The sequence below is a fragment of the Pagrus pagrus genome (genome assembly GCF_965226575.1).
Source record: "Pagrus pagrus genome assembly, chromosome: 6".
NCBI classification, from domain to species: Eukaryota; Metazoa; Chordata; class Actinopteri; order Spariformes; family Sparidae; genus Pagrus; species Pagrus pagrus.
Window position 1 is genome coordinate 21,613,204 of NC_140190.1, and position 13,056 is coordinate 21,626,259.

The 13,056-nt window shown below is 39.7% G+C and overlaps 1 protein-coding gene across 4 annotated transcripts in view; it reads right to left on the reverse strand.

The window, feature by feature from the left end:
• Positions 1 to 13,056, reverse strand: part of mast3b (microtubule associated serine/threonine kinase 3b) — a 38,956-nt gene that overhangs the window by 22,737 nt on the left and 3,163 nt on the right. For 2 of the 4 annotated variants that reach the window (XM_084356127.1, XM_084356128.1), the window contains exons 2-4: positions 12,905 to 12,994; positions 2,915 to 3,003; positions 363 to 435 (exon numbers count right to left, since the gene is read on the reverse strand). In XM_084356127.1, coding sequence (XP_084212253.1) covers positions 363 to 435; positions 2,915 to 3,003; positions 12,905 to 12,994 — 252 coding nt within the window. Of the gene's footprint in view, positions 1 to 362; positions 436 to 2,914; positions 3,004 to 7,755; positions 8,193 to 12,904; positions 12,995 to 13,056 lie in introns of those variants that run through there. The other 2 variants (XM_084356130.1, XM_084356129.1) reach the window with 1 other exon arrangement.

Here is a 13,056-nt window from a genome sequence, read left to right on the forward strand (position 1 = left end):
CTTTTTTTCAGTGCAGAACAGATCATTTGAACATGCAAGAAAGTGGGATGTGTTCATAGGAAAGCAGTTTCCAATTATATATGAATGTATGCATGATTACTAACTTCCTCTTAGACTTCTTTAATGGAAATTCCTTTTCACACTATACTAAGTATAAAGTTACCAGTTTATTTCCAAGAAAGTTTCTAAAAAGTATTTAGAAAATATAAAATTACAGCCCTGTAAACTTAAAATGTTACCCTTCTCATCAACCGTCATTAACTGACACAGAATACAATCATGATGATTTGAGGTCCTTCAGATTTGACAAAGAAAATATATCACTCCATTTGGAAAAGGACTCGAGAGTAGTGTTGACATACCTTCGGGCAAATGGAAAGTTGAGGCAGGCACTGGTCGACACATTTCGAGGGCTGTCCAGAGGGCTGCTCGCAGCTGAAAGAGCAAAGACAAAGTTACTATGGGGAACCATTCACAACTGTAATAATAAACACATGAAAATAGAACAGAGACGACCACATGGTTGCATATAAGTGGAAATGTTCCAAAAAGGATGACATCATGTCTATGCAGTAACCCTCAATCACTGCAAAACCCAGCAGCATTAACCAGCACCTCAAACCGGTCCAATATATCATCTTGGTATTACTTTTCCAAACATTATAGCACTTATCTGGGGACATTTTTAATTCCTGGTGGAAGCCTCATACAATTTGGTCTCACTAGAGTCTGGAGGTCTGGGTTACACTGGAGTCTGTGGTGCGTTTACATGCAAGCGGTTGAGCATCAATTAGGACACAAGAGAGAGACCCAATTAGAGCCTCAGTGCACTCAGTGATTAGATAATCCTCGGAATGATTGAGTTCAAAAGGGAGCATGTCCACATACTGCTGGTATGAGGAGCTCTTGAGCAAAACTCTTTTCATAGAGTGCAGCTGCTTCATGGCTTTAAGGGGCTGTACACCGTCTGTACTATGGTTGATTCACAGAGCAACCATTTAGAAATTACCTGTCATTCAATTATCTAAACACCTTCTTCAATCTGATACCAATTCATAACCCAAAACGTTCTGGTTTTAAACACTGCTTCCTTTAGCAACATGAAACAATGCAAATGGGAGGTCTATTAGTTCTGCAAAGGCTGAACCAGGACTGAGTGATGATGGTAGAACACACTTTATTTTCAATATTCTGATAACAATTAGAGCTAAACAGATACATCTGCCCAGCTGACATTAAATGATTTCAGATATATTGTATTGGTGTACATGCCCTCCAATAATCAACATGAAATTGCTGTACAGAAATACCAGATTAGGTTTGATGTCATTTAGAGACACCGTCTCAATTACATAGTTTGTCCACCGGGGAGTTCAGACAAGATGAATGCAGGGGTACGTCCCAAGTCTCTTATTTGATATTTCCGAGCTCCTCGATCCTTGTTTGATCCAGAAGTCGTTCTGGTCCTCCATCTTACAGGCCGTCGAAAAGCTCTTATTGCTCCCCTGAGGAGCAAGACGGGATCTCTGAGGAGCCATGAGCAAGGATACACAACAGCACTTCCTGTGAAACTTTCAGCTGAACACCATGACGTATAAAGACTCAGACTCCAGCCCTACATCTGACATATTTGAACGAGATGGCAGATGTCACTTCAAATCACACAAGGAAATTCCATCTTATAACTATTGTAAAAATATTTCCTCGTTCCAGCTCTCCTCGCATGGTTTACAGTACTTGGTTTTCTCCATGAATCATCAGTGGGAGGGACAAAGATACAAGGAAAACGCGCAGGTGTTTACAATTGCAATCTTGTAGCCGTTTTGTGCATAAAGTGGATAAAGTGTTTGTCTTGTTAAATAATTAAAATGTAGTGGGTCATTAATTTTTGTCTTTAGTAATTTCTAATCTGCAGGTCACCTCTCCCATTCTGTTCTCCTCTAGCCTTGGCCAATTAATACCACACAAATCAGCAATGAAATGACATTTAGACTTCATTATTGTCAAATTCACACTGTATTTTGAGCAATAATATTCATAAAATAGTGACTTTCTTTCACACACTTAGTCTGTCGAAATAATAAAATAATGTTCGATAGCAAGTGTACAGCAGGTCATCCAAATATTGTGCATGGTCAACCAGATACTGCCTGTGGTGCGGCTTACGAGTTACAGTTGAACAAGCTTAATCTTGTATTAGTGATCGTGTGGCCAAGGTGCCTCCAGGTTACCAACACTAACATGAGCAGAGCAGATACTCTGGCAGCACGCTACATGACAAACAGTGATTTGTTCATTTGCAATTTCATGAGATGTCATTAACCAAACACAGTGAAACTGATTGTTTTCATACAGCTAAAATGTGAAAATGTGATTTCTGAGAAGGTCTGGTACTGTGTTCACACCAAGCCTGTTGGAAGCTCATTACGAACTCGGGAGTCATTTGGACTGAAATTTAGCAATAACTAAGTCTCAGCATGAGCATGCAGAAGAGCACAGCTGAGTCCATCCAGCTGAGTTTAAATCATCAGAGCTGGTATCAGAAAACAATGCAATGGGCTGTGTTGATGTGGAAATGTTTCTACAGGGTGTGAGTTTAAAGGTAAATACTTTAAAGGACACCAAACTGCAGTTCAAACTTTTTTCAGGCAAAGTTGTTAAAACCAGTCTGGTTATCAAGACTTCAATAGTTTTCTCCTTCGACTCTGTGCTTGTGAGATTAAATGTAAATGACCACATTAATACATGCCATTTTATCTGCTTTGTGCACGTGCATCTATTTGATTGGCCAATGCAGTGAGTTGCTAGATGACACTGAGCCAGAGCCAACACCAATGCCAACATGTTTTTTTTGCAGTGCTCCTGCTGGGACTTGCTGGGATTAAAGGTTACCAAACGTTGCATTAAATCTTACCGGTGTGGAGTGAGAGCGGAGAGAGCGGCCGGGACAGCGTGGGCGATGGTGTCCCGACACCGAGGCTCTTCCTGTTGCTGCTGCGACAGCTGAAGGACAAAGAGACAAAGTCAACTGACTGCCAAGATCAACACACATCACTCATCTGTATCGCTCATCACAATTAGAATGAAAATGTCACGGTGGTTGTTTGTATATTGAGTGAATTAATGTGTTTTAATTGTTAACCTTCACCGCAATTAGAGGTTGTTGGTAGTATTTTTTCAGTAGCATGTTGATTTGAAAAACAAAGGAACAATATAAGGAACTTAATCAATCAAGATAAAAACAGATTCCCATTTGTCACATGGGTAAACTATGTTAGGCAGGTGTGTTAACATCTTTCTATCGGGCTATTTTGTGTCTGTTATGCCATTTTCCCATTACATCTACCGGCCTGGCTCTACTCAGTTTGACTCGGCGCGGCAGCCCAGTGCAGCTATGAAGCAGCATTACAGGAAAAGTTGTGTTTTCACCAGCAGTAACTAAACAGTAAACATGACTCCCAAAAGAGCGGAAAGTGAACACAACAAAACACTTAAGCACAGCGAATGTTTGACAGTACAAACAGGACGAGAGAAACTCGAGCTTCAGTTAGAAGCTACAAAATCATTGAGAGCAGAACACACTGACTTTTATAAACGTCTTTCTCTCAGGTTTCCTGCGCAGACATGAATTCAGTACGTATTTGAGGGGGAGATGGGTGCTTGTTATTGGTCGGCTGCAGTCGTGAGTTGTTGCCCCACTCCTGAGCAGGTCCATTGCCGGGGCGACTTGGCTCAAGTCGGCGCAGTAAAAATGGTGATGGAAAAGCAAATCAGCGCGGCACAGCTTGGCACGGCGTGGCCAAAAGTGTGAGTGGAAAAATGGCATGACATTCTTCTGCCATACCAATCCTTGTGCATAATGCTTCCTTATCAAGAACAAAAAACTGCTAAGATGTTAGCATGGAGCAGTGGAGGAAATGCTTTACCGGGATCATATGGATGATTTCTGGTGTTTCTTTTTATCACTGAACAGTTAAGCTAAATAATAAGAAAATCTAGATGGAAAATAACTTGGTATATTCCTTTAAGCTGAGTGTAATCATTTTATCCCTTGGTTTCATCCACCCATAATTACATGTTTGACTCATGCAATGTTTCAGCATGCATTTATATTTAAGTGGATGTTTGCGAGTGCATTGAGCAGCAGCTTGTGGACACAGAGACATTGTATGACAGAGTAACACTTGGCAGATTAAGAAGACACTTGACCTCCAAAGTAGCAGACTGTGATCCACTAAGCTGGAACTATTCTAACACAGTGAATAAGCCTGAATAACGCCAACACACATCCTTATTTGTATGCAAACTAGTAGGCTGGGTTTAAACTAGGAGTGGTGAAAATGGGTGGGGAAGTCCAGTTTTCTGTGTAATACCATTTGCTATCCTCCCTTGAGTATTTATTTATTTATTTATTTTTTAAATCATACAGATGTTCCCATAAAACATTTAAAAGGTTGTTTTAGTTAGAAGAGTTTTAGCAGCAATGTATTTTTCTGCTCTTTTTTTCAGTTTTTTACTTTAGTTTCCTGTCTTATTCAAATTGTTTATTAAAAGCCCACTTTTTTGTTTAGGACTTCTGAAGAAAGGCATATCACGTAACATGGTAGACATCTCTGATTAAACAAAAGGAGACTGCAGAAAAGCTACCAAGCAAGGACAGAAAGAAAAAATCTAGTAATGTTTGTTTTCTTACAGTTCATTTTAAATCTATTTTTTAAAATGACCCTTAACAGGATTGTTGGGGGTGTGTATTGTCTTTTGTAAAGATGAATGTCTGCCCCATCTTTTTTCTCTACTCAAGTTTAGGGGGCAACTAACAAGGGGTGATAATCAGAGTAACTCATGAAAATATACTTTTTATGAATCGACAATAACGACAGTATTATGATACAGCGATTCTGCAATAACCGATACATTGCAAGACAGTCATCAGTGCAGGATGATTTTTGGCTTCAGTTTCACAAAACTGAACCACCAGAAAGCGGAGCAGTTCTGGAGTTAAAATGTTTAAAGGAAGGATACAACTACAGCTCACTAAATCTGTGTAAATTAAGTTTACACCACAAGTAGTTATGAAGTAGGGACTCAGGTAAGTCACATTGTCAGGGGAATCTGTTTAGAGCAACTGAATGTTTTAACAAAAATATCGATATTGGTGCCAGTGTATCGACAATCATATTGCAAGAGGAAGCGATATATTGCCGTATCAATATTTTGTCCCATCCCTACTGCTAGCATTTATTTTCCTCTATGATAGTTATTCTGATTAAACAATGAGTCTATAAATTGTCAAAACATTGTGAAAAAATGCTGATTACAACAAGGTGACATCTTCAAATATTGTCTGACCAACAGTCTAAAAACTAAAAGATATTCTGTTTAACTGAGTCTGTCATTAGAGATGTTTGAGACCTGATAATGTGGAGCACTTCTCCACTATTTTTGCTTGAAATAGGACAGAAACTGTCTTATCCAAATAGTTGCAGACTAATCGTTTAAGATCTACTCAATTAATGATACTGGAAGGTTTGTTCAGTCAGTAGCTATGAGCTTGGCCTCATCATATCAGCTTGCTCTTTTTGGACTTCTTCCCTGAATATCCACCACTCATCTCTGGTGGACATACAAAATTCATAACACCAAAGTTACCATATTCATATTTTCAGCTATGAAGAGCAATGCATTTGTGAGATGGGCAGGATGCTGTTAACTGCAAGCAGAGCTGAAGTGTCTGAAAATCCTTTGAACAGTCGCAGTTTCTGCAGATACCAAAAATACACAATTCATGGTGAGGTGGTACAGATGAGGGCTTATGATACTTTGCTGTAAGAAAAAGAGATTTCTTTGTCTCTGCCCACTGAGATTTAACTCAACCGATGAGATTATTTCCGCTTTCAGAGCTGCTCTGCCTTGAGAAATGTTTATGTAACTATAACTCTAATCTGCAGGCAGATGCGTGACACACCAGCATGGCCGTGTCAGCCCAAGAGGGAAAACTGATGAGAGCCAAAACACAAAGAGGAAACCTCCTGTCAACAGACTGGAGGCTGAAGGGACTGTGTGCACAGACAACAACAGCAGCAGGTCCAGCTTGAGCCACAGATGTCCAAGACGATGTGTGTGTGTGTGTGTGTGTGTGTGTGTGTGTGTGTGTGTGTGTGTGTGTGTGTGTGTGGTTGTGTGTGTGTATAAAGGGAAGGAGGAAGGGAGTGCTTCATAATCCTCTGGTTCTCAAAAGAAGGGGCTAACTTTGACCAGTAACAATCAACTGAGCAGATTTTTTTGTTACTAAGACAGAAAATTAACCAATCTTTATGATAATCAATTGATGGTTTGTAATCTTATGAGTAAAAATGCCAAACATTGTGTGGTTCCAGCTCTTCAAATGAGAAAAGTTGCTGTTTTTCTCTGGTTTAAAGCCTCGAAATTGAATATCTTTGATTTTTGGACTGCTAAAGCAAGGAATTTTAAGACCTTTGAATCTGGGAGACATCTTATAGATCACAAGATTAAATGGGCTCTGTAAAGGACGTTACTTAGTTTATGTTAGCAGACTCCATTTCTAAATGAACGTTAGCTGCTGTTGCTCTCTGTTAGCGGAGCGGAGAGATGCACTGAGACGAGGCACTTGAGAACGTGCATAAAGTCTCATCCTTTGGACTGTTGCAGAATCTCTAACCCGAGTCCTTCGCAAAGAAATCCAGAGTCCAGCAGCGTTAAAGAACGTCAACAAATCGTCCACAGGATCGTATACGCAACTGAGAGAGATCTCATTTTTCACGTCACCTTACAATCCGCTCACATGTGGCCAAAAAATGAGATTATACGTGCACATTGCTATAAATTGTGACATAGAGCCCCTGTAACTTATAAATAAAATCTGCAGATTAACTGACAAAATAATGGTTGCTTGCAGCCGGAGGAACGTATAATATTTGCAGTTTCCAGTTTCTCAAATGTGAGGATTTGCAGATTTTCTCTGTTTTAAACGATTGCAAATTGAGAACAAGCTATTTGGTGACAGACCTTTTCGCTCCGGGAGATTGTACTGGGCATTTCTTTTTTACTAATTTCTGACATTTTAAAGACAAAAAAAAAACCAATGAGATAATTGACAGATGAAACACTAATCTGCCTCAGTCAACAATAAACATGCCACAGACATGTCAGTTGATTCAGTGACATGGCCCCTATCAGACAGTGAACAGCTGCAGGTTTTATCTCCAGTCATCTGAGAGTAAACATGACAAACAGTTAACTATGACCTCCAGACAGTAATTATCATCACACCAGTAGCTGCCAATACAAACAGAAAAGTGTAAAAGCAGGCTTGTCTCCATTTAAAAGACCTTCTAGTGTCTTTATTTAACTCTGAATGGTCCATCCAACTGCACCTATAGTTACAGTGAATGGGACAAAATAGACAACAAAGAAAACTGTATTTGTGTCATGACCTTAGATAATATGATTGTAAGAGCAGGTACCGTCTGTAAGCTGCTTTAGCTGCTCTCAGATGTGTTATTTTCTGAACAAAGCGACACAAACTGAAGCGTTAAACTAAACAAACACAGGATTAACGTTAGCGCACACGGAGCTAGCTTAAATTGTGTTTGTTTCCAAATAACGTCCACATTAATTAAGACCTATAAAGACCAGCTGCAGTGGATAAAACATATTTGTTAGCGTTTTAACGCAGCAAAAGCCAAAACAAACCGAACTAGCTTGAAGCTCCACATCCCAACTCTTGATAACTACCTTTTTGAGCGCTTCAGCAACGCTCCCGGAACAAAATGCGACTTGTTCTGGCTCGGCACCGCGGACCAGTGGCTCGGATCCGACATGCTGGAGGATTTCCAAGTATGTAAAGTTAATGGTGGTTTCAGAAAGCTGAAGCTGAGGACGATGAGAAGCCCGCTCCCCCTGCTGCTGCCGCCGTTGCTCTCCCCACCATCGTCTCCTCTCCTCGGCGGTTCCTTTTGTATTCACACCGACTCCGTCTGCCTCGTGTTGGTCCCAGTGGCTCCGCAGCTGCCTTCACATCCTCCGGTCGGCTCTCTGGCCGGCGTCCTGTCCCCGAAACATCACCTCCATGTCGGGTTATCTGGTGAGTTAATCGCGTTCACACGGCGGCGGCACACTTTAGTTTGAACACAGACGCTGCTGGCTGCGTGTGTGAATCCGTGTGAGCTAACGTGAGCCTGATGCTGCGTTCAAGTGCTGCTCGTTACCTCTGGCTCCTCAATGCTGCATTAACCATTTAGACTACAAGTGTCAGAAAACAGTCGAGAAAAATTGATTGTTTTGCCTGACCAACAGCCCAAAAACCATGACGATATGGCATTTGCAATGTTATAAAAGCAAGCAAAGCAGCGAATCTTCATTTCAAAAGGTGCTATGTGTAACTATTTTTTCTGACCAATAGTCCAAAAACTACACATATTCTGCAATAACGACACATTGCAAGACAACCATCTCACGATACATCATGATATAACATATCCCTAAAAGCAAAGTGCATGACTGCATTTTGTCTTCAGTTTCACAAAACTGAACCACCAGAAAGGAGAACAGCTCTGGAGTTCAAATGTAAAGGAGGGACAAGGGCCTGCATGGTGACCTTTAACTAACACATGTTTGGCAATGCCAGAATAGCTCAGTGGCACCTTATATTGTCTTTTGTAAAGATGACCGTCTGCCCCATGTTTTGGGTCAGGGGAATCTGTTTAGAGCGACTGAATGTTTCAATAAAATATCGATATTCTGGCACCAATATCGATATTTTGTATCGATAATCATATTGCAAGAGGAAGCGATATATTGGCATATCAATCTTTTGTCCCATCCCTACTGCTAGATTTTATTTTCATCAATGATAGTTATTCTGATTAATCAATTAGTCTATAAATTCTCGGAACACTGAAAAAAATGCTGATTACGACAAGGTGATGTCTTCAAATATTTTGTTTAAAATAAACCAAAAAGATATTCTGCTTAACTGATTCTGCCATTAGAGACGTTTGAGACCTGATAATGTGGAGCGTTTTTCCACAGATATTTGCTTGAAATAGGACTGAAACTGTCTGAGCTCTACTCAATTAATGGCTCTGGACACTTTTTCTGAGAGCTTGGCCTCATCATATCAGCTTGCTCTTCTTGGACTTCTTACCTGAATATCCACCACTCATCTCTGGTGGACATACAAAATTCATAAAACCAAAGTCACCATATTCATATTTTCAGCAATGAAGAGCAATGCATTCGTGTGACGGATGGGATGCTGTTAACTGCAAGCAGAACTAAAGTTTCGGAAAAAAATCCTTTGAACACTCGCAGTTTCTGCAGTTACCAAAAATACACAATTCATGGTGAGTGTTCAAATTGCTTGTTTTGCCTGACCAGCAGCCAAGAAAACATGATATACAATGCTATAAAAGCAAGTGAAGCAGCAAATCTTCATTTTAAAGGTGCTATATAACTACTCAGCACCCTTTACAGTAAAATTCCTATACAGAGGTTACATTAGTACAGTTTACTATATGTACAGGGTGTATGCCTAGTTTAACCTGCACTATACTGTACATAGAAGTACAAGAGTGTAATTTAATGAAAGTCGACTGAAAGACATGAAACTGTCCCCATACCGCGAGTTGAACCTGGTTCGGTTGTCATTTAAGCGGCCCGGGTTCAACTCCTAGTATAGGAACAGTTTCATATCTTTCAGTCAACATCCATTCATTATTGCTGTATTTCGATAGGACGGTTTAAACTAGATATCAACCCTTTACCAACAGTACGCAATACTAATTTGACCTCTGTATAAAAGTGCATTGTTATTCTTGCTTAAATATTACATATAGCACCATTTAAAAGTTGGACCTTGCAATTTTTGGCATTTTTGTTCATACATGAATTGTTCTTTATACTGATTATCAAAAATAAAATTCATTACATTACAAACACTCATGAGAATGCCACCTTTGAAAAATAAACATAGTAAAGCTGCTTTTAGCTTCAGTGCCCCTCAAATATGGAACAAAACAACATGTTACTGAGTTTCAACTGTGTTTTGAACTCTTGAGTTTGTTTTATCTTGTTCATATCTTGCCTATCCCCATTTTTGCTTTCCCCTTTGCTGCTGTAAGAATTCAAATTTCCCCATTGTGGGACTAATAAAGGATTATCTTATCTTAACAAACTGACTACATTTACTAACTACTTTTAAATCCAAGCTAAAATCCTCTTATAAAATGTATTTGTCTTTTTTTATTCTGCTTTCCTTTTATTATTGTTGTGCTTTCCTTTTATTTATTAATGTATTGTTTTTATTATAATTATATTATTATATGTTTTGTTATTATAAGCAGGAGGCTACTTACAACATTAAAATGTTGCATTTTTGTAATATGTTGGTTATACTATTAACCTGCAGACACATTGGTCACAGTGTAATAAGGGGCTCGGTCTACTGTATCGGGATAATGCTAAATGAGCAAGAGTTAGCCTTTGTTGTCCCTGGACAGATATTACAAAGGCTTGCTAAAACAGATCACACTGCGAAGGAGAGTAGACCAAAGAACTGAGGCTGCTAAAGATTGTAGGAGTGAAACTAAGCTCCACACCATGTTGACTCCTACATTGCACAAGTGCTGCAAAACAACTTAAAGCTGAGCATAGCCAGAAACTTTTTCTCTAGTCAACATCTCGACTATTTTTAGGCCAGGTCTACATTCGTTGGACAATATAACACAGCGGAGTGGTGGAGATGATAAGAGTTCTGCTCCGCACCATGACTTATTAGTACAGTTACCCCCTTCTAACAGGGTGCAGTGGAAATGCACTGTTAAAGAGTTAATCTTGGAAATAGAAAAATAGGTAAACAATCAGTTATTTGAATCTCACTGTCCGAGCAACTTTTGACTTCTTCAAATAAACTGGTTGCAGAATTTCCTGCAATGCATTATACATCAGTTGATATTCATCAGTACATCAGTCTTCTTCAAATATATGACAGGTTTCCTGTTTTGAGACATTAAAGGTACAACCCCTGATATGATGTGCGGTTAACTGCAGACTATTTTGTCAAAGTATACAATAGTCAGAACCATTGCTACAGAAACACTCTTGTCATGTTCACCTCTGTATTCACTCATACTGTTGCAGCAATTTCCTACGGAACCTAAAAGCAGCGCAAGATGTTGTTGGGTTATACCATGAGGAGATTGGCAGAGGAAGGATCCTTGCAAAACTTTTAAACAATACCTTAAGGGTTTACACAATATGTAGCCCAGGATGTGTGCATGCATTTTGATTTTAGAATTGCTTTTACTATATAAGTCCATAGTCCTCGGCATCACTGTCATCCAGACAACCTTAACATATTCAGTGCATCAGAATCAAAGGTTGATGTGGGGAAGCATTTTCTTGCGTACAAGTACAGAATCTGATGCAAGAGAATGAACACGTCTGGATGGTGAAACAATGCAAACAACTAATGCAAAATGCTGTGAAAAACGATGCCAACAATCTGCAATGTGCCAAACTGTGGCACCAGATTACTTATACTGTGTGAAAACTGTCTCGTGTTCAGCAGTGCAGGTTTATCGCATCTGAGATTTTTGCATCGCCACAAACAATTGCTCATTTTTCAACAGAGAAAAATGGGATTCATTGCTGCTCACTGTGTGTGGTGTGACAGCCTAGCACTGCTCACAGAAACATGCTGGATGCAGCCGCCTCTGTTTGCAGTGTTGCCTTCCTCCACAGCACCCAGCACGGTTGCCAAGCAACCCACATAGACTTAGAGACAACTAGTAAATGATAGGTCTTCACTGGTGAAACTGAAGCACTTTAAAATATAAAAAACAACTCAGACTTATTGCTTATTTCCATTTATATTTTATGCTTTTTCAAGTGTTAAATCTGTCAATTGGAAAACCACACATCAGAAAACATTTGAATCAGCTGTTAATGTGACTTCACTTGCAGTTTGAAAAGCTCTCAACAAACACTTCAACAACATAACTTTATTTTTATGTCATACTGATCCAATCTGTCATGCAAGTCTCATTTATCATACACATCAATCTAGTGTCTGCTGTCTCTAAGCCAAATTCATTTAAAAAATCATTACTCTGTCATGAATTTTTTGTGAATTTATCATGTTTTTAAATACAGGTCCTAAAATTGTGAGCAAAACAATCACACCACAAGGTCCATTTAGCAGCTGCTCTGGAGCTTTCAATCATATCAGGCTATCTTCTTCGGCAAATTAAGTTTGCAGCAGGTGTCATATAACTGCTGATGTCCAAATGAAAAGACGGAGTCATACGACTGAAAGCAGCAGGACAGCTGCTGCATCTACCTTGTGCTGAGATTGTTTGCCGTTTCAAAGCTCAGTCATTTACTTTCAGTTGTTTTACTAGATATCCAAATAATAAAACTTGTATAACTCTGAAGCACATCTATGATCATATTCCTTGCTACAGTGAGAATTAATCAAGCTTGAACCTGCAGTGTCAAACTTTTGTCTCCCCCTTGTGGCTGTTAGGTTTTTCTGCCATAGTTGCTGTGGCAACTCCTTAACAACGGTTGCTCCCCATACCATGAGTGTGTCAGTGCAGGGTGTCTCAACAGACACCTCATTTAAAAACTCTGGTATACTGCAAAATACAGATGGATTTGTCTGGAGGGTGGAGGCTTAATCAGCAACACATGAACTCATTTGGTTTGAATATAAAATACCTTCATTTGTATGTAAAAGTTCCATAGTCCAGCTTTAAGCTAAGACTTGTAAGGTGGATCAGTTTCAGATCAATTTTCTGTGTTCCTCATCTGTGGTAAACTGATCAGAAACTTTTTCAACATGTTCAGTCCATAGAAGCAGTGTGCGTGTGAGCGGTCTTACCTCCAGGGATGAAGAGTTTGTAAGGGGCTGCAGGGGCTGCAGGGGCTGCATGGGCTCAGGAGTGTAGGGCTCTGGCAAGTGGGCGACAAGCTGTAAGGCAAGACATGTTGGCATGGATTAGTGCGCTGACTCAGCACCTCAGTACGCCGGCG